The sequence below is a fragment of the Phalacrocorax aristotelis genome, chromosome 7 (genome assembly GCF_949628215.1).
Source record: "Phalacrocorax aristotelis chromosome 7, bGulAri2.1, whole genome shotgun sequence".
NCBI classification, from domain to species: Eukaryota; Metazoa; Chordata; class Aves; order Suliformes; family Phalacrocoracidae; genus Phalacrocorax; species Phalacrocorax aristotelis.
The window spans coordinates 40986097-41008313 of record NC_134282.1 but is presented as its reverse complement, the minus strand read 5'-3'; the positions used below and the strand labels follow the sequence as shown (position 1 = coordinate 41008313).

The window sequence follows — 22217 nt, the reverse complement described above, 5'->3', positions numbered from 1 at the left end:
GCTTTCCTTGTCTTGGTCTTTTTAGATCCAGAGGCCTTCTCTCCCCCTTAGGGGTACTGAATAGTGTTAAATAGGGCTTGATAGGCATGAGCCAGGCCCCAGAACATTGCAGTGATTTGTATCTCTCTGGAATTGCCAGGGTGACAACATACTTCCTCCAAATATTCTAATAATTTTTGGGGATTCTGCGCTTGTTCAGGGGTAAAGTCCCATGACACTGGGGGTGCCCACCATCTTAGGCATTTGCCCATACTATCCCACATACCCTGCCACCCATAGCTATCAAGCCTTGGGGCAGATCTCTGGATTATATTCTTAAATTGCTTATTAACCTTCAACAGAACTGACACTGTCTGCCAAAGCAATACCACCAAATGTACCTCAACTACTCAAGGATGTTCAAGATACTGAAAAGTTGTTGTAATGAAGGAGGAGACTTTATATATAAAGGAGGTAGCTAATGTGCCATTCTGTATTCCCTCCATAAAAAAGCCTCTCAGAGGAGGAGGTATAATTGCTAATTGTCTCCATGAGATGGTAGCTGAAGTACAGTAACGGCTTCCATGCAAGACCTAAATAACCGATAATGGTCAAGACCAGTGTTTTAATAACAAATCTCCTAGGCAAAACACCTCTAATCACTGCAGAGCACAGCAAACTACAAAAACCAACAGCAATTTCTAACATGTACTTTATAATCAGCACAGTAGAGACTGGACAAACTAATATCAAGAACAGATGAATCAATGGTGTGACCAGCAACATTTATTATCTCAAGCCCTTCAAGCCCCTCGTTGGTCCCCAAAATGGACTGCCGTGGTTCAGCCTCAGCTGGCAACTAAACACCATTCAGCTGCTCGCTCACTCCCCCCATCCCTGTGCAACGGGGGAGAGAATCGGAAGAGCAAAAGAACTTGTGGGTTGAGATAAGCAGTTTAATAATTACAATAAAATAATAATTATAATAATATTGATTATGATAATAACAACAATAATGATAATATAATAAAATAGAAAAGGAAAAAACCAGAAACACAAACGATACAACTGCTCACCACCCGCCAACCGACGCTGCCCATCCCCAAGCCACAATTGCGGCCTCCCTCCCCCAGCCAGCCCCTCCCAGTTAACATACTTAGCATGACATTACATGATATGGAATATCCCTTTGTTCAGTTTGAATCCACTCTCTTCACTGTGCCACCTCCCCTCCTGGCTTCTTGTGCACCCGGCAGAGCATGGGAATCTGAAAAAGTCCTTGACTAGTACAAGCATTACCCAGCAACAGCCAAAATGTCTGTGTGTTACCTCAGCATTGTTTTCATGCGAAGTTCAAAGCACAGCACTATGCCAGCTGCAGTGAAGAAAATTAACTCTATCCCAGCTAAAACCATGACAAGCTACAACAACAGATTTAAGGAAACAAAATATTCTGTGGTCCTTTATTACATTTATTTGCTCAGTTTTATTGCAGAGTTTCAAGTGCACACTAATCCTTTGGTTAAAAGATGACTCTACAAGAAATGCTAACAAACATTTAGGCATAATGACCTTCAAGGATGTCTCACTCTCCAAGGGGTAAGTACTTAGGAGACAGCCTATCTACAGTTACATGTATTTGAGAAACGTTTATGAAATAAAAGTAAATGTTCTATATCAAGGTTTTCCCCACCTAAATTTCTCAACTATTTTCAACATTACTTTTAAAAGAGCAATGAAGATGTAGATAGAAGAGCTATAGACTGGTAGCATCTTTAGAAGCTTCTCTATAAAACTGTGTATTTCTTAAGGATTGTTGAACATTTAGATGCCTGCTTTAGTTTCTCTTAGTTACAACAGGGGTCTACTACACTATCTTTCCATTCTACCTTGAATACTTTAGCACTAGTAAAGATGACTTTCTGGCAATTGCTACAAAAAAAAAAGCATTTAGGCAATGATAAGAAAAAAGTTAATTTCTCATTTTTGCTGTTTTATTTACTTTATGCTAAAGTCTGGGGCAGATATAGCTTACAGCTTTTACTGTTAACAGAAATACTATTTGCATAGACAAAGTCCATGCTGCCATTACAGGGAGGAGATAGTAATGAGATCCAGTAATACTCTCTGGAAGAGAAAAGAACATACTGGAGAAAAAAACATTCGTCCTTTTACAGGGAGGAGAAAAGAGGAGAGGAAAGTAACAATTTTCAATATTGCAAACGTGCCCACAGAGACTAGTAAAATGAAAGGATTAGAGCAATAACAAGACAGGAAGAAGGATCCCAAAACAGTACTATTCCTCAAACCTTCCAGAAAGATGATTGAACAGAAGGGTAGATCCCATGCCCTGTCCTGACTGGAGAAAATGCACTGAAAACTAACATCATGCATCTGCATGAATAGCAGAACACATATAAGAAGAATTATAGATACTTACCAGAAAACAGAATTTAAAGTTACACAGGAAACAAGAACAAATAAAAGCAAGGTAACAAGTTTAGAGTACCCCAACTCAGAGTCTAGTATTTACTTTTGAAAATTTGACCTTGTATTGTATTTCCCAGCAGTGCAACTAAAGCTAAAATTCTAAGCAAAACCATCATATAGTCTTCAGCAAAAATAAGACAGCAAAGAAAAACAAGTACAACACTATATACAATCTAACAGATTCCAAAGGTCACACCTTCTCAAATTTTTTTGATGTTTTTGAACTAAGATTTAAAAGAATTTTTAAATCTCAAAACACAATGCAAAAATATGATAACTTCATGAGAGAACTTCATATTTTTGAGTAGCTGCAGAAAAAACACACCAGTGTAAAGCCAGGGCTTTTAATGGACTATAATGGTTAGTTCAATTTAAAGAAGCAACTCAGTACATTTGGGAAAAGAATAAGTACCAGAAGGTATTTCCTTAATGATATTAAAGAGCTTACTAACACAACAGCATTATAATTTATGCTGAACTCATTTTGCCAAATCCTTCATTAAACACAGATATTTTGTACTTCAAAACACAGGACTTTTTTGTCCAAAGTAGACAGCCTAGACAGTGTGTTGTAATAACCTGTAAACTGTGATCTCAGTGTTACATAAGTAAAACTATATTTTTCATACAGTATTAACATGCTGCGCATTTCAGTGGTTCTAGACCCATCATACTCTTCCCCTCTTCCAGGACACATAGCTCTGAATTGCATGGAAACACTGTATTGTAAAGTCTAGTCCCGTTACAACCATTATCTAATAGTTCTGCCTGTCAAAGTTCAAATAACTACATTTATTACCCTTGTGAAACAGCATTACGCTCTCAAATCTCCTGGGAATCTACAGTCTAAAGTGAAACACCCAGCTTTAGTTTTCCTGTCTACATAGTTTTGAGCTTTGCAGTTATCTTCCACTATTAACTGATTACCAATTAACTCAAAAGGTTTCCCAGATTACGATTTTGCTGAAAAAAAAGCAGAACTTTGTGCTCTAACTTGGGGTTGTTAGGAGTGAAAATGTCTTTTTTTTTTTTTTTAAGAGAATAACTTACATTCTATTTATAGCTTCCAGAAAGATTCTACTCTATTCACTGCAATGCCAGCTAATCATCTGATTGTCAGGATCTGACTTATGCGACGATTTTATTAGTGACATACTTTGAACCATATGAAAATTTTATTTCTTGCTTTTTTATATAAATGTTTAGACACCCTAATGAATATATTCAATGTGTTAGTGTTTCTGCACTTGCCTTCTATAACTTAGGTTTGTATAACACCACATTACAGACAAGCAAAACTTAAGGATAAGTGAACCAAAAAACCCCCTCTGTGTTATTACCTGTTTCAACTTCCCAAATATAAACTGAATCATCTTCACATCCAACCATCAGCATATTTTCAACAGGGTCAAATTTTATCTTCTTCACAGGAGACAAATGCTTTCTGGCATGTAAGAGACATACTCTCTTCTGAAGGTGTAGAATTGCTACCGAGTGATCACTGCACACACAGAACACTATGCTGTGATCTTTTAACTGCAAAACAGAAAAAACTTCTATTTTAACACTGTAGCCACAGTCATAACCATATCATTTTAACAAGCCTGGTTAAAGTTGCCCAGTGACTTCTTTCCCAGAACATAATCATTTTAGAAAATAATGTTTTATTTCAGCCTACATCTCCAACTTGTTTTTAACAGGCTAGCTACACAACTGATCTCCTGACAGGAAAACATACAATATCATCTGATTTTTCAATTAAGAAATAATTTAAATACCATTTCTTCACAACACTTAACCTATCAAAGCAGTAATTCTATAACCAAATATACAGTAGCAGTTGTCCTAGAAGAGAAAGTAGTAAAAAATTACGTCAAACCAAACTGCTGCTTGTGTGATATAAAATTATGTCAGGTCTTATGACACAAAAGCCAAGGGCAATGCATTTCTAACAAAAATTTGGGTATGTTACAATTTTATTTCACACTGTATGGATCTGATTCTGAAAAGCCTTCCCTTCCTGCAGCTAGTTGTTGGTGACACACAAAGGAATTCACCCTATGGAAAAATTCAGCCTTGTACAGAGACCTGAAACACCATCCAAGCAGGTATGAAATCCTACCTAGTTTTAAGAAAAAGGGCTAAAGGGAGCCTTACAAGCATCAAGAACTTATGCCACTGCAAAACATCTTTTGGGCTACTTAATATGGCACATAAGTGAACTCTGAGCCAACTATTAGTATCAAATATGCCTCCACAAGCATTTTAGGAGGAGAAAGATGAAATTCCAGCCTCATGGAATACAATGGGGACAGAATTTGTTCAACAAAATTTCATGGAGTGTTCAGTACAGTAAACCTTCTAAATTTTAACTTTAAGTCAACTTTGAAGAGAAACATACAAAATTATTCTAAATCTCATAAAACACAAAAGCATACATGCAGAAGACCACAAGAATGTGTCAGGAACAAAAGAAAAAATCAAGCATACACATTTAGATTAACGTACTACTGGTCCAAATCTTTTCTTGCTCTGCTCATACCCCTAGTCTTTCTGATTACACTTTTTAACTACATACATTAGGAGATGATCAGATTAACATACAGATTGACAATCATGCTATTAAAAATGGTGAATAGAAAGTTAAGAGCTTGAATTTAATATGTCACTGGTTTAGGATAATTTTTTGAATCACTGAAAAATACCAACTAACAAGAACTCAACCCTCTGAAATTAAAAGCAACTTTCAAACAAGACAAATGAATGTAAATTAAGGATAAAGTGCTGTAGAATAAAAGTACTGCCAGATATGGGTTTTTTAATCTATATACACACACACACGTATATAGAGATACTTGGTTTTTTTTAGACCTCATTTACTATGCTTTTACTTACTTGGTAGTTTTCTGGAGATTGCAAGAGCTCTGCAACTGTACCAGACTGCAGGCTAAATTGGTGTAAGACACCTCCAGTAAATATATCCCAGCAGATCACGATAGAATCCTGGCCCCCTGATAATAGCCAGCTTGGATCAAATCTTACTGATTTATCATGTGGGTAAAGTAAACAAGTGACTCTGCTACTATGACCATTCAGAACCTTATAAGGTAGATTTTCTGAAATAAGATGGTACATAAGTTAGTTCTGTTCTTTATAATAGAGGTTCCATATTTTACAGTATATTTGCTAAAAGTTAGGGGATTCAAAATACTAAATATAATAATCCTTTGCATGGGATCAAAGAATTCTGGATGTGTTCCTCAAAGGGAGGATGAAGGTCTGCACTCCAAGCTTCATTTACAGAGATATACCATTTTTATACCTTCAGTGGAATGATGTTTTAGAGGGAAAATGACAAAGATGACTGCTGCCTATATCATTACATCCCACATCTCACTTCCAGGTGAATCCATCCCCACAGCCATTCCAGGAGTCCTAACAGTGCAAAGCACCTTGGTAGTACTAAGCTGTGATCTGATAGATCAGCTACAGAGGGAGAAAGATCATAATCTTCCATTTTCCTCATTCTATTCCTGACCATCACCCCTGTTTTTCAGAAAACTTTTACAGGGATAACTGGAGGGGATGTCAGAAGTATGCTGTCTTCTATGCTTGACTGAGATGAATTCAGTCAAAATTGTTAAAACTTACCCTTCAGCAAAGATGTGTTTTCTAAAAGTCTTGCTCTTGCAGTTTTTAAACCTAGTGTTACAAAAATTTTCCCATTTTCACATCCACACACAAGCTTATCGAGACTGGGTATGTATACAGAGGTACTGACAACTGCATTTTCAGTTCCATCTTTTGCTGCACAAAGATGATCAATAATGCCCTCTGACATCAAATGGTGTTTATCAAAATTATCCTGAAGAGTCCATGTTGCTGTAATTGAGATCTCTAGAGGGTGGGGGAAACAAGTCAGGCATTTTTTTTATTCATTCAAAACAAAATAAGAGTCAAAAAACAAAATACACATTTTCATCTCCTCATCACTTCCCCTAACTTACGCTTTCTGCAGCCTAGCAATGGGAAGTCTGCAGCTGCTATTTCAATACTAGATCAGATCTCACCAAATCCTTTCTTTATACCTGCCTATGAAACAACCATAAGCAGGACCAACTAAGTAAGTTTTCATGACATTTAGTAAAGAAGTATTTATGGGCAGATGGTAAGGAAATGTTCAGTTCCATGAAAAATTTCTAGACACTCATCTTTTAGTGTCTTGCTCCTTCTAACTACAGGGAATCATCACACAATGAATGAATGAGCATCACTTTCTAGTGTGAAAATATTTTCATGAGAATTTAAGTTTTCATTAAAATTGACTTCGACACAATTAAAAAGACTGTATCAAGAGCACAGAATGGCCAAACCTTTTGGTGAACCATCAAATGTTGACACAGGGACATCAGGAACATGCCACAAAGTGATCCTTCCTGAAGCTTCACCAGAAAAAAGAACCTTATAGAAAGGCTCCTTTCTTTCATTCATAAAGCCCATGACAAAAGGAAAACTCTGTCAAAAATAATAGTCAATCAATATTCTGATACAAAAGAGCTGATAAAAATAACAGCCAATCAATATTCTGATACACAAGAGCTGATAAAACAATGTAATTAATTGCAAATTCAAAGGTTTTGTACATTACAAGCTGTAGAAATAGAAAATAAATAATGATTGAACCCTCCCTTGTCACTAAGTTCTGTTGAGACTGGGTCTACTCTGCCTAGTGCAAAGCCTTCAAAGATCATTTCTGCTTTGCCAGTATCCTTGGCTAAACCTACACCCCACATGGAAAAGTGGAATGCAAGGGCTTCCTAGGTTTACTGTCTCTAAATGGAGAATTTACTAATAGTATCACCACCATATAAAAAAAAATTGGCAGCATAAGCACCAAGATCAGGCTGAAAAAAAATGCAGTGAAACATTGGTAATCTTCACTTCAAACTAAATTCAGTAAAACTTTGATCATAATAACCTGAATTACTACAAATAATGAAAGGCAAGTATTATGGTTCTACACAGATAAGTAATAGCCTATAACACCATTGTGCAGTCATCTGGAAAAAGTTAGATACTACAGAGGTGTAACATAATAGATAAACAGACTTACTGACATATACCTAGTTTCATTTAGTCAACACTAAAATTTATTGCAGTACATGTATCTCTGATAACATCAGGTTTTTATTCTCCTATGAAGACCAGAAGTATGTAGGTTTTCTTCGTCTGCAGGTATAGAATTATCTGTGGTGTTATATCACCACATCAGTCACACCCAAACTATGTGATGATCTACTGGTGACTTGCCAAGAACACCCTGTTTAGCTGTTACATAAACTTCCTTCTCAAGTATCAAACCCTTGCAAAAGTCAAGAAAACTAGGAATCTCCAGGTATGTCTACATTAGTATGTTCGAGTTTACACCAGGTGTGTACTTTGGAAGTGAATGCTTAGGTTTGTGTTGTGGACCGGTCCTGAAGCATCAAATCAGGATTTTTTTTTTGCATGGAAGTAAACCAGGAGATGCGTGCAGGAGCACACAAAAAACCCACACCAAAACACCTCAGAAGTACACCCTGTACTGTGGATAGTGTGGATGAAAGGTCATCAGCACAAACCTTTTTTCCGCCTATCACCTTTACCTAGATAGTGCAGGCGCAGCTTGACTGTTTGCTCCTTCAAGGCATTTTAATAACATCCCCATATCTTGGATGTGTTTTATTTACAACATTGACATTTGGGAGTAAATTCCACAATAAGCAACTGTACTTATTGTGAATGTGGTTCACAATGGTTCACAAATGTGGTTCACTTTATAGTATAAGAATGGAGATCAAAACAACACAAGCAGTTTTGTTGTCTCACAAACCTGCTGTAAAGCTTATTTGGGTAGTAAGATAAATATTAAAGCAGAAATATCAGAAAAGGGCAGGGGACATTACTTTAAAAATTCATACACTTCGGGGGAAGCATTTATGAGCTTCCTACCCACAACTGTAACCCTATTATTTACTAAGCCATGTGTTTTGGTTATTTCTTTTCCCTCACGATAGCTGACCTTTTGGCATCCTTCAGCAGTTATCTGATTTTAAACCACAGCATTTGGGGGAAAAGCTGAATGGCCCTTCAACTGAAAATTAAATCTGTCAGGCTTTGCAAAAGTATGCAAAAAAATGCTTTCTAGGAGCCTATAGCTGTCAAGAGAAAGAAAAAAACCCACTGGAAAACCTCACATAGGTGTATATATATTTGACAGTGTTTCTAGTCAGGTACAAATAAAAATATGTCTCCCTTACATATCTTCAGAAACTGCAAAAATGCAACTGCAGGCAGGAATTAAATCCACATCTTCCAACACCTGCCATTTCATAAACAGTATTACCAATAAGACTTAGAAACAAACCAGAAAAGTCTGTTATATTTGTTTTGGTTTAATTTTTGCCAGGTAAGAACCCCTGTCACATGTTTTCCCCCATTCCCTACTTCCTAATTCTAATTTATTTTTCACTTTTTCAATCAACTGTTTTTTCTTACCTATTTCTTTATGGTCACACAAAGCACTACTCAAACAACTCTCCACTTTTTGCCAAAATTAGAAAAAAATAACTTTAACAATTAGGCTATCTATAGCTGAAAATGCAGGAGGTGTTGTTGTTCTCTCCCTCCCCCCCCCCCCCCCCCCCCGTGAAAAAAAGTAAGTATTGCCAGAATTTAAGAAAAAAATATGCTTTAAGCATCTCCAGGTTTGTAAGTTAAATATGTTAAATATTTAAAATGAAGGAATAAGTTCAATTCATTGTTTTCATAGAACAATTAAGTCTCTTGATGAAATCAACTCTTTTTTTTTAAGGGATTATTCAGGTAATTGCAAACAAGTAATGAATGAACTTTTGAAGCCCACTGTCAATCTTTATGAGTTTACCTTATTTTCCTTCACACCGGTAAAGCAGAGTAAATGAGGATAAACAGTTTCTTTCAGCACCTTCCCATCAGCAGGATATATGCTTTTAGAAAGTCCACTGCATAATTAAAAAAAAAATTAAAAGCTTTAGAAAGTCATATATTTTAGAAAGCAGAACAGTAACATCCAAGATTCACAAGTTCAATTAAAAATTACTGAATAAGTAATTACAAGTGACTTTTTAAAATCACAGCACCAGCTGCCCAAATTCTACATGGCTAATCTTACTCCTGTGTCCCCTGCTGTGTCAAAGACTGAGAGCTGTCAAATTCAGGGTAAATCTTTGAATGCCAAAGTGGGTTTGTTCTGGTTTTTGATCATTTGCAACATGCAGAGATTTTCCATAATAAACCTCCCGAAGTTCATCTTGTATCTGAACTTTGTGTGTGAATTTCCCATCTGGGCCCACCTGTTTAGCAGCTGGTAGATGTAACTGTGGCCATCTTCTGTCCAGATGATAAGTCTGTAAGCTGCTAGTACTTCTCCACCAGCAAAGCACTGACCACTTTTACAGAACTCAGTACAAAGCAATGAGAAATCACAATAATCATAAACCTAAGCTCAGAAAAACAATACAATATAAACAAACAGTACTGGCACACTCATTTTAATTCAAGCTGGTTTTGGGCGAAGGATCAATAAGTAGAACATTGGCTTAACTCTCTGTAGTTTGACTACCTCTTCTAGAGCCAAAGCAGTTTGCCTACTATCAAACTACTGCAAAGTAAAGAATCAAACAATATATTTCAAACAGAGAAACAGACAATGAAAAAAGCAGCATTAGAGCCTTCTGTTCTATTAGGGGATTTTTGGATGGGATTTACTTTGTTTTGCCTTGCATTCATTATTAATATTTACTGGACTGTTAATTTCTTACAAATATGACATTGAAGACTTTAATAGAAGCCATAAATTCTTCTCTCTGTATTCTTTAAAAGATGATCTGCTGGCATAATGACAGCACATATCTTAAAGCAGATATTCTTCTTTTCTTCTTTTGGGAGAAACAGAGATTTTACCTTTTCACAAATTAATTGAAAACAAAACACATATAATACCTTTTGCTTACAAGAATTATTCTCTTTTCCATTTCTAGAGCTGGTAAGGAGTTATATGACTTGTTTGCTTCCTCTGACCTTCCCACTTTAAACCAGAACAGGATATGACTAGGGCAACCTAGGGTATTGTCTGCTTGTTCACATTCCTAGTGGCTTCATGGAGAGAGTACTCATAGCCACATTCTTATAATTTATTCCAGTAGTGTGAGGAAATAGATTTCAGTACGAAAATTTCTACTAATTATTTACCGCTGATCTCTATTAATTATCTAATTTCTAGCTAATTTGTTCTATATTTCCATTACTATAGAAGTGGGTTATGGAGCCACTCTAAACACACGTGAATCTCTCCTATGCCTGTCTAATTAAGGAGTAAGATCACCATCATTTAAAGTTGTATATTCACTAAAACATAAAAGTTTAAAATCCAACATGACTTATCTATCTATAACACTACTTTAAGCGTTAAAATATAAGTATTCAGATACATAATGCAGATATTACAAGAAACATGCACCTCTTGTGGAAAAACATTACAGATATCAATAGGAAAAAATGCACTTTACACAGATTTTTTTCACGATAAGCCTATCCATTCCATACATGGAATTTCTTTATATATGCTCTTGTACAGACATTAAAATAGCCCAAGACAAGCCTCAGGAATACCCTACAATTGTATTATTCAAAGTTGACGCAAATATATGTAAAATTTCTGCCCTGCCCCCCCAACAGCACTGGTGCTTGGATCAGGTACATATGTTGCACTGAAAGCTCAGGATTATTTTAAAAGCAATGTCATAACACTGGGGAAAAATAGAGAGTTATTACAAGTTCAGTTTAACTAAAATTTAAAATAAACTAATAACAGTTTGAGTAATTACATGATGCATTCGTTTTGTTACAGCTACAAGAGAAAGTGATATAATCTGGGGTCTTTATATTTGCTGGTTTCTATTAGTGGAACCCAGGCTATTGGCCCTGATGGAACAAAGGCCCCAGGTTACCAAGGACTTGCCAACTGCAATTACTTCTGTCATAAACAGTTTTTGTGCATCTTTGTCTCCTTTTGAAATGCACTGTGAAGGGGACTATAACGCACCCAGTGCTCTAAAACAGACTAATACTTAATGCAAGCCCCTTTCCACCCAGCCAATTTCGTGTTAAACTTTTTAAGCAGAAATATATTAATAAAAATAAACATTTAATATCAGTCAGGCAGTTAAGTAGAGAAGGGATACAGCGCACTTATACCTGACAACTAGTAAGCACTTATTCTTTAAGCAGAGGAGAAAAGCAAGTATCTGCAGATAAACATTACATTAATTTTCTTAATAATTTTGAAAAGCTAAAGTAAAACACTCAGTAATGTACCTGCCAGCATGTGGAGGACACGACTAGAAGGAGCCTTTCTGTGTAAGTACAAAACTGTACTGCTTGACAATTTATACAGTCCAGAGATTTTGATTCCTTCTCGTACACACTTTGTCTCTCCTTTACAGCACATGGGGAAAAAAGCCATAAGATTTATTCTAGATAGCTGAGCTTTTACTGTTAGGATAGAAACAAACCACTGAAAATAATTTTGTCAACATACACTTTCAAAATGCAAAGCAACATATAATTCTTAATTAAAGTCAGAAAGATAGCTACAACCACCTATAAACTGACAGTTTCGGATTCAGAATAGCTGATGAATATTCTGCTTTCCCACTCATCCTTGTAACCAGGACAGTCTGAGACACATGGTGTTGTCATATGTCTTGTTTTAATTTAACCCTTCCAAAAAGTAGTGGAAAAGTAATTAATTTTCTCAGCTTTGTACTGCTGAATTTACAGATGGTTTGAAAAATATATGTATTTTCAACCTTTTTGTGTGAATATCGGACTTATCAATGCCATCATGCTCCAAATTGTTATATTGGAATTATTTTTATGAATTATTGATGAAATCACTGAAAAGTGATGTTTTCTGTTTTGAAAGATACCATCAGTATCAAAACTTCTCTGAGAAGGGGTATGCTGGTCATGGAATCATGGCTATCAAACTGCAAACCATTCTCTCACTGCACCTTGAAGCTCCAATTCATTCCAATTAAATACAACAATATTTCTTAAAATACTACTCTTTAAGGTATGAAGAAGCTGGATTGTTACTAACTCTGCACTCCTCCCTTCACAAAAGAAGGCCCCAGGCAGTAACAGCATGGCACCATACCATATATATGGTTCTCTAATGTCTGTAATCAGTTGTTGCAGTTTCCAGAATTTCTACAGCATTACAGTATTTTTTGCCCTCAGAATGTTGAAAAGATCCCCTTCAAAACATTTCAGATAAACCAAAAACACATCAGAAAAACACTGGTATGGTATCAAACTTGACAGTCTTTCCTGAGGAGTCTGATTCTACCTACTAACAAGTAGGGCTGCGGCATGCTCTGCAGTTTGTCAAGTAAGGCAATAGTGTATTAAGGATGTTCAGAGAAGACTGTTGACATTCTGCCATTTCTATTGATGATTCTAGTACTTAGCTGTAATATTGAGGTCCCTTTGTGAAACTAGCTCACAGAGTTTAATTCAAACACAAAACATTGCATTCCAGTTCTACACTTGTGCATGTCAGGTGACAGCTACTGAGAATATTAACACAGAAAAGTTACACAGAATAAGTGAGTTTGAAGATGGAGAAATGGGGCGCTTGACCCAGCAAGAGTGTTTTCCAAGTGAAGACAGCATTGTGGGAGGCAGATAGAGGAAAACAAAGTCTAAAGGACCATTTTGAAGAAAGTAACAAGGGTGAACAAAGGCCAATTTTGAAGAGCTTTGAGGTTAAAGGAAAGAGTTAAGAGGTTCAAAGAATGGAGTGACATTACCAGGACAGAAGGAAAGTGTTACAACTTTAGCATCATGGAATATGGTAAGATATGAGGCCTGGGCAAAAGACATTGCAGTTGTCAAGACAAGAGGTGTCCAATGGCCCAACTGATTTTAAATACTATGTGAGGGTGCGTTTTCAGAATTTTGTGACAAAATTCATCAATTCTGTTTAATACATATCCAGAAGATTCCAATTTATTAATATTCTGCTTCAATACATCCTTTACTTGAGAATATTACTACCTTCACGTTATTCAAATCACTTTCTCTAGTCATACAAACTGACCTGTATGCTGTTCAAAGACAAAGACAGGTCCCACACTTTAAGGACTCCTGTTACAGACACTGCAACCAATGAGTCTTCTGTGAAAAGTTAAGAGTGAGATAATCAACCTGAAACCGAGTTCAAACAGTCCCTAACACCAAAAGAGAACACCAGCATAAACACTGGCATTCTATACAGAACTAGAACAAGGATTCTGCAGGACACTGTTCAGATGAAATATTACTTTTACACAAAAATAACTTATTGGTATACAGAAATACAAAACATGCAAGCCAACTGTGAATAATTATTTTGTCTAATCTGATATATTTCAATAGAAGGCACAGAATAGTGGTTTTGTGCCCTTAATTTCCCTGATATCACAAAATTAATTTCACACAGAATCACAGGTTAGAAGGGACCTCAGGGATCATCTAGTCCAACCTTTCTAGGAAGAGCGCAGTCTAGACAAGGTGGACCAGCACCCTGTCCAGACAACTCGAAGGTGTCCAACGTAGCCGAATCAACCACTTCATACATATATCCGAGAAATGAGCTGATTACAACCAGTGTAAAGGCTGCTTATTTTTCTCTTTAAGAAACATATGAAATTAAATGTGACCAACATTAGGAGTATTAAAAAGACCTTCTTAGATGCTGTCAATGACACGTTAACATCTTGTCCTTACACCTCAGTAAAATATTAAATCTAGTAGAATAGTACTATCTATACAAAGATATTTTATCATTATTTACTTGGCCTAAATACATCTAAAATGTATACCTTGAATTCTTGCAGAGTGTACAATACACATACAATTTATCCAATCAGAAGACTGAGATGATGACAAAGTGTGAAGAACACCCAAAGTCTTAGCATCAATAATAAGAACATCTTGATATTCTCCGCAACAAAGCAGCCAGCCTTCGCCTGTTATTCGGAACGAGCAATGGTAATACTGTACAAGTGGAAAGAAGAGAGTCAGCATGCTACACAAATGGGCACATGAATTTTTCACATTCAGCATGTCATACTTGGATTTGTAATCAATGCTTGTAGCATTATTAAAAGTGTACTGTATATGTGAGACCATACACAATTTTGCTAGTGACACAAGTGTTTCACATACATTTATAACAATTTAATACAGGCATACAGCTTAGTAAGAGGTGCTTTGTACTGAAAGCAGTATCTGCCCTGCCTAAATATTAGGATTTTTTTAAAACAATCAAGGTGCTAATTTTCATTATAAATTGCTAAACATTTTGGGATTTGTTTCTCTGAGAGGCCTAATTTCTCTCCAAACTTTTTATAGAGCTCCAGTTAACAAGAATTACATAAAGATGAAAAAGTCAGGTGAAAACACAGAAGATTCATAATGAATTTTCCATTATTTTCCAGGAAGACTTTCTATTCCATAAGATATTCCTCATTATGAATCTAAATGCCCTAGTCTTCAGAAGATAAATTCTTTCTCAACAATCACGCAAAGAAAAGAAAGAGACATATAAAGTACTAAGGAACAGAGATGACAGATGTTCAGAAAGACCATGAAGATTTCTTTTCTGTTGGGTGTTTTATATGTGCAAGTACAGTTGCATTTTGTGTAATATGTATCTGTAATCGTACAGATAATTGCTATAAATGCATAAGCAGCCACCTCAGATACAATTTACAAGTAAATAGGATCCTTAAAGTAAGGATCATGTACAACAATCATGTAATCAGACAAAAATATCAGATAGACCCACAAAATTGTGCCTCTTTTACTACAAGTTGTCCATACATTCAGTTCTGCTTAGATACTAATTCTTCATCTAGGAGTTAACTAACTGAAGTCTGGGCAGGGGAAGAAGCGTAAGTAACTGGGAACAGGATAGGTGTTACCACAGATACTATAAATGATCAGAGGCAGACATGCTTAGCAGTAGAAACCATTTGTAATTACTGATACTCTTTAATTAGGCTTGAACTGGAAGATTTATATAGTCAGTCAGTCCTCTGAGAAAATCCCACTCTGGTTAAGAGCCACAAATGGTTAATAGTTGACCCTGGTGTTAAACTTCATTTCAAATCGCAAAAATTCAGTATGCATTGCTTGACATCTGCCATTTATAACTGAATCATCTCTGCTGAACAAAAGGCCAGAAAAGTTAGTAGTTTAATTAAAACTTACTAAAACATTAGCTAAAAATAACACAACTATTTGAAATGGTGATGCTATCAAAATCAGTGTGCACTAAACCTCCCAGACAATAATATTCTGTAGGATATTAGAGTCTTTCAGATACTATTATGCCACAAGCAATCATTCCCCATGGAACAACAACAAAACCTACAACAAAACAAAAAGCCTACCACAACAAAAAACCCAACCCCAAAAAAAACCCGCACAAAAAACCCCATCAATTACATATATCTCTCTGAAGGTCACAGTTTCCCCTCCTAGCAAGATATATTATTTTTCCTAATAAAGTTGTCCTGTTAGATGTTCCTATTTTCCTTTAGCCAAGTTATAGAGCAAAAAACATTATCTAGCCGAAATTAGGCTTAGCTCACTTCCCCTAATAGAGAAGTAACAACCTTTAAAAAAGTATTTGCTTCTCCTACTTGAAATGTAAGAATGAAGATTCTGCCTCTGATCTCCACAAAATTCTCCACAATGCAGATCTGTCTACTTCTCTGCAGAACTCCTCCATAACTTAAACTGTTACAACCTAATTAAGCAATACCACAAAGCAGATCATATTGCAGCGCTATTACATTATAACTGAGGCATTGTATTGTGCGTGTAAAAATACGTAAAAAAGAATGTGTGCTTTAAAGATATATTCTTCTATAATTTTTATTTGTGTAACTTCTTAAAAATCTATGCTTTTCATGTATATATACACACACATTAAAAGCATAGACTTTAAATAAAAAGAAGAATAACTTCTTAAGTTATTAACAACTGTCTTTGAATTCATCATGTCAACCAAAACAATGTCATGAAAACCAGCATTTCTTCTGGAAGCTTTAAAACATTTGGATTCTGAATTTGGCCTTAGTATGAGTCACACGAGGTGTCAGACGACTTCCATCATTTGGAGGTGTGGTTCCACCCTAGACTTCCTGACTGAAGAAAACCAGAAAAACAGCATTTTAATTAACCTACGAGCCCTGAGCTGCTCTTCTACTAATATAACCAGAAATAAGCCATCTCTGCACCAAATCCATACATGCTGGGCTCCTCAACACCCTCACACTCCAACATCTAGATACTTAGTGTACCTGAACAGAGTTCAAAGCAGACGCTTTAAATTATTGGAAGTAATATTTAAAGCAATTTGGCGTCTGAAAATAAGTGTTCTGTCCCAAGTTCTGCAATAAATGAAAGTGTATTTTTGGAAGTGGGGCAGGGCAGTCTTTTGTAGGTCAGCAGTTAAGCATCAAAACCTTTCAAACATTTAAAAATAAGGTCTTTAGCAGACTGTATCTCACATTTGGCTAGATTGTTTATACTTCCAAAATAAATCATCAAAACAAACATTAAACTGTAAGGTTCCACACAATTTTAACACGGACAAGAATAAAGATTAAGACAGTTACACTTTGCTACCCAGTGCCCAAACTTTACAATAAGTTAATTGATACTGGATTCCAGATATTGGTGGCTTAGAAAGAATCAATTTGATTTAAGAGGTTCAGAGGAACATAAAAATCTCAGTTTTGTTCTTAGAAGGAAGCCAAAAAAGGAAAAATAACAGATATGAAGCTACTTATATTGCAACAGGGTTTTTTTCCTCCTATAAGTATGTTATGAGCTATACATTTAAAATTTTATGTTTCTGAGAAATATCATGTTAACAAAGCAAAATTCTGAGTAATGAGCAGAGATATTCCATGAAAGTTGCTATACTTACATAGATTGCTGTATGCCTATAAGGAAGCTTTGTGTTCTCAATGCATTGTCCACTAGTGACATTCCAAACACACATCTCCCTGCCAAAGATAAATGTATATTATTCTCTGTCATTTCCACTCAGCTGGAATAATTTTGTGCCACCAAGTTTTTCTTTAGTGCTGTACCTAAGCGCAGTCTGGTCGTTTATGTGGCTTTTTGTTACAGATTACTGAGTAAGAAAATAATGTCATTAGCAGGGGATGACATACAGTATCTGTTTCTTTTTGTTTTGGTAATTATACCCTGCCGCCTTGCAGCAAACCTGACTTTAAGGCCACTCTGGCCTACAACAAATCGTAGGTATACTGCCATTACAGCTCGTCAACACGTCACCGTAACTATCTGTCGTTGGAACTACCTCCTCCTGAAAATGATTCATTTCACTGAACTTAAACCACATGTTTTGAAAAACACAACGCATCTTTGCCGCATCAGACTTCAGTTCTTGAGAGGAACCGCAACGTCTGTTAAGAAGAAACAGTGCCACCATGAGGCTACTCCTGAAATCTGTTAATACAGCACTCGCCTCCAGGCAACATAAACGTCTGTGCAATATTCTAGCTCCACTTAATTACAATTAAAGTTAATGTTCGAGAAAGATGCTTTAGCGGGTCTTCCTCATCTAGATATTATTCAACATGCTAGGGGACTGGAGTACAACAGAAAGGCACTCAAATGTTGCAAATTAGGTACGTTGTCATAGCTCAGCAACTGAATGTGGAACTTTGATGCTTTTAGTTTTTATTTAAACAGCAAGCATTATTTCCACAGTTGAAACAATTACCTTACAATTCCTGAAATTACATTTAAGGCATTTTCTGTATGAGGACTTAAAGAACACATTGTGAAAAAATATTACATCAAAAATACTACTTAGTGACTTACATTTCAATCTACACACTTCCACATTTTGTGATAATCTAAAAACATTACTTGGATTATATTTTTCAGCTGAGCAAGAGCAGTGAAATCTGCACATCTGTAGTGTAGCATCAGAGTTGACCGACCAAAAGTCATAACTTAAACAGAACAGTTATGCTGTTTGTTAAACATTTCAAGTCAGTGAATTTCTCCTTGTTTACATCAGAATGACAATTACAGTAACATAGCTAAAGCAGTAAAGTCAATACATGCATGCAAACATGCACAAATGAGACCAGAGTATAACTTCAGCTTCTGCACATTGCACTTAACTTACTGTGTCTACTAACAAGGAGTGAGTGATACCACACGTTGATAAACCTGTCCTATAGCATACGCTATATCCATGCACAGGACATCATCGAGAACTTCTGAATCACTACAGATTTATTTACAGATTTCCATGTAAAAGTACAAAAATAATGTTCAATACTCATCCTTCTGGGTAAGTCAAACAAGAGCTTCTGGGTAATACAAACAAGAGATTCTGAAGTTGGATCTCCTGAAGATGAGGCTTCCTATTTGTAATTATCTCAACTTCATGTTGCAGCCTTCCAGGGATCAGTGATGGATGCTTTGCCCTTATGTAATATAGATGAGAAGTCAGCAGTAATTTGGTAAAAGCGAACATTTAAAGGGGCCAGAAGACTATTCAGTCCTACCTATACACATTCCAGCAAGCCCGATGATCCTTTCAGAAGCACAAGCTTTAGGACGTGAACATCTCCCTGTATGGTATATCTATAGCAAAATACTCATATGTTTCTTAATGCTTTTCACCCCAGTTTTTTGGAAATACGGTATCTTTTCCTCCCAGTATGATCTGGAGACAGTACTGCACTAACAAAACTTCAGAATGAAGATAAAAACAGTTTCACCTCTGAACCCTTGAGTAGAATCGCTGGAGGCCCATACAAAAGTAGTTCTGTAGACTTTTAACCCTCCTTCCTGCACATAACAACCAGAACTATTTACCACTGTCTGTCCAGTGTGGCAGCCTAGCCTTTGAAGATTAAGAAGCCTGAACCAGTTTGTTCAAGTTATCCCTCTGTTGTATTGAGTGAAAGAATCAGAGATCCTAACAGCTAGAAAGGATAAACAAGCTCCTCAGTGAGAAAGTAGTAGCATTATGATGCTGGAAGGTATAGCATGAAAAAGGGCAATTGACAGGAATGCTTCATGGGAAGACACTTTAAACAGAGCTGTCTTTTTAATTAGAAAAGATAAACTCAGAATGAGAGAAGAATATAATTAAGCAACAGGACAAAATTGTTCAAGGAAAGCCCTTAAGGAAGAAGCTAGCCCTAACTACTTTCAACAGCTGAAATCCTGAACAGATGGGCTTCAGACCCCAGCTGAAAAGATTATCAAATATTCAGAAAGAAACAAGTTCTTGAAATCTAACCTAGCACAAGTGCGGAAATTAGTTTGACTCAAGTGATGGGCCAAGTCACAACAAACACATAGGATAAAAACTGCAAGGTCAGGAGCCTCTAAAAGAATGTACTCCATAAGAGCAAGACCACTTTAAACAAAAGCAAGGAACATATACGCCTTTTATGCAAGCATAGTCTTTCCTGTGCTTCTGTACCTACCCACTGAGCAAGCATAACCTGGATCAGAGTACATTAGCCTCTTATACCAATTCAATTCTCAAGACTGAGCACAGGAAGGAACAGAAAAAAAGCACCATAATGCTGAAATGCTTCTGAACCTGCTGGTTCCCTCCAATAGCCCGTTATTCTCCCTTTCAATGGGGCTTAGCTGACCATCTGAACAAGTCATTCTCCTGACTACTAACAGGATATCTGAATCTGCCAAACCCTTCTGTTGTCCAAGAGATGAGCTCTTAGACTATAGTGTATAAGCAATACAGTCATTACTGTAAGTAGCTGTTATACTTTTCATATGGAAGAAGTGGATTAAAAACCTTCTGCCAAATGCAGAATCTAACCTACACTTGTCATACATTTAATGATTTAAGAAATTAATAATTGAATATTCAGTTACCTACCCATTTTCAGTAGCACTTACTACATATGGCTGTTTCTCAAACTCTCTTGCTTTTGCCAAACAAGTTACAGAAGCAGTATGGCCAAAGAGAATTTCTTTAGATGAAATCTAGAAGAATAATACAGTGGTTTAACTTAAACATAATATTTCTGTATAAACTAAGGAGATCTAAAAGCTAGAGAATATTACTTGTAGATGACAATTACTCATTAATAATAACAATCTGCTTTATATTCTTATGTTCTTCAATCATGTTTCTGGAATGTACAAAGATGTGAACGGATTATGCAGTTTGTGTGAAGTACAGTCTTTGTATTCACCATAGTCTAAAAATTGCACCTTCTGAAGAAATTAGCATGTCAAGTGTTATAAAACAGGCAATGTGCTGAATATCTCTGGCCTTCACCCCACAGCACGCATCAAAAGTGGCAGAGTGAAGTAGGGAATTGATACAGCAAAGCTCTTAAGCATGTGTTTCATACATGTTTAAGTAATTGCTTTGATTAGCTTCACTCATGTAAAAGACCTTAATGGAAAAAAGGTAGCCCCATAGAAGTGCAAAATAAAGTTTCAAGCTATATTTGAGCACAGCTGGGGCAGCCAAATCCAAAAAGAACAGAACCATCATGCAGAATAAAAATTGGAACTGCTTTGAGACTGTTCCATTCTCAGGAAAATAAATATGAAATAGTCAAACCAATACCAATAACATGCCAGGAGGTTTGCAGCTTCATTATACCAAAAAATACATATTTCATCATACTAATTCCATCTTTCTACAGTTTTTTTCCATTGTTAACCTGGTAAAGACAGAGGTCTTTAAAAATAGATATTTTTTTCCTTAAATGGCAGGCCATGCTCAGCAATTGATTTAAAAAAAGAAAAAAGAAAAAAGACTTTGCAAGATTGGAATTGTGATAATTGTATACGTTTACTTGCTGTCATTACAGCACAATCTCGAATTATAATCCACAGGTCATCATGATCTACGAAAAATATTTCTGTCTGCAAATAATTGGTTGCACATACAGGCATTTCAACTTTTTCTTCATAGTTTTTCTATAACAAATATCACACTATCTTTAACACTTAATCTAAATAACTCCAAGTCTGAATAATCCTACTGTTAATAATAAAAGATAAAACCCCCACCTGTGTATTTGGCATACTGTAGCACAGTGGACACAAACCTTTAATTCTGATGAAAGATCCCAGAGACATATTTGTCCTTCTTCACTTCCTGTAACTATAGTCTGCTGGTCATCTGTAATCATAATAGCAGTGATGCTGTGAGAGGGAGCTATTTTCCCCCACACTGCCACAGCCTGTACTGATAGGTTCATAGTCATCACCTGAGAACAGAAAAAAGTCATGATGATTTGTAAGTAACATGAAATGTAAGGAAAAAAAACAACCTTAAAGACAATTTAATCAACATCTGTAAAGGGGAGCTACAAAATACTGCTGCAAAAAACAGTTCATAAGGCATTGAAACATTTTCTAGCTGATGCCAACATCTCACTAGCACTTTCATTAAGATAGCTGTCCACTAATAGCTTAAATATATAGCAGGACAGCGACATGCCACAATTTTACATGTAGGCAGTATCAAACAGGACAAGAGTTACCAGGGACCAGTACAACCACAATACTGAAATATCAGCAACAGGAGTCATTTGCTGCCTCACACAACCCGGCTTAAC

General features: G+C 36.2%; 1 protein-coding gene across 2 annotated transcripts in view; it reads right to left on the bottom strand.

Annotated features, from left to right (window-relative positions):
• WDR72 (WD repeat domain 72) overlaps positions 1-21862 on the bottom strand; it is a 122708-nt gene extending 100846 nt beyond the window's left edge. Inside the window, exons 1-12 of one of the 2 annotated variants that reach the window (XM_075100332.1) lie at positions 21705-21862; positions 20516-20622; positions 17540-17618; positions 14418-14592; positions 13655-13731; positions 11866-11985; positions 9843-9988; positions 9395-9491; positions 6843-6984; positions 6121-6366; positions 5365-5585; positions 3810-4005 (exon numbers count right to left, since the gene is read on the bottom strand). In XM_075100332.1, the coding sequence (XP_074956433.1) occupies positions 3810-4005; positions 5365-5585; positions 6121-6366; positions 6843-6984; positions 9395-9491; positions 9843-9988; positions 11866-11985; positions 13655-13731; positions 14418-14592; positions 17540-17618; positions 20516-20622; positions 21705-21857 (1759 nt within the window). In that variant the 5' untranslated portion in view covers positions 21858-21862. Of the gene's footprint in view, positions 1-3809; positions 4006-5364; positions 5586-6120; positions 6367-6842; positions 6985-9394; positions 9492-9842; positions 9989-11865; positions 11986-13654; positions 13732-14417; positions 14593-17539; positions 17619-20515; positions 20623-21704 lie in introns of those variants that run through there. The other variant, XM_075100333.1, reaches the window with a different exon arrangement.
• Between the last annotated feature and the right edge of the window lie 355 nt (positions 21863-22217).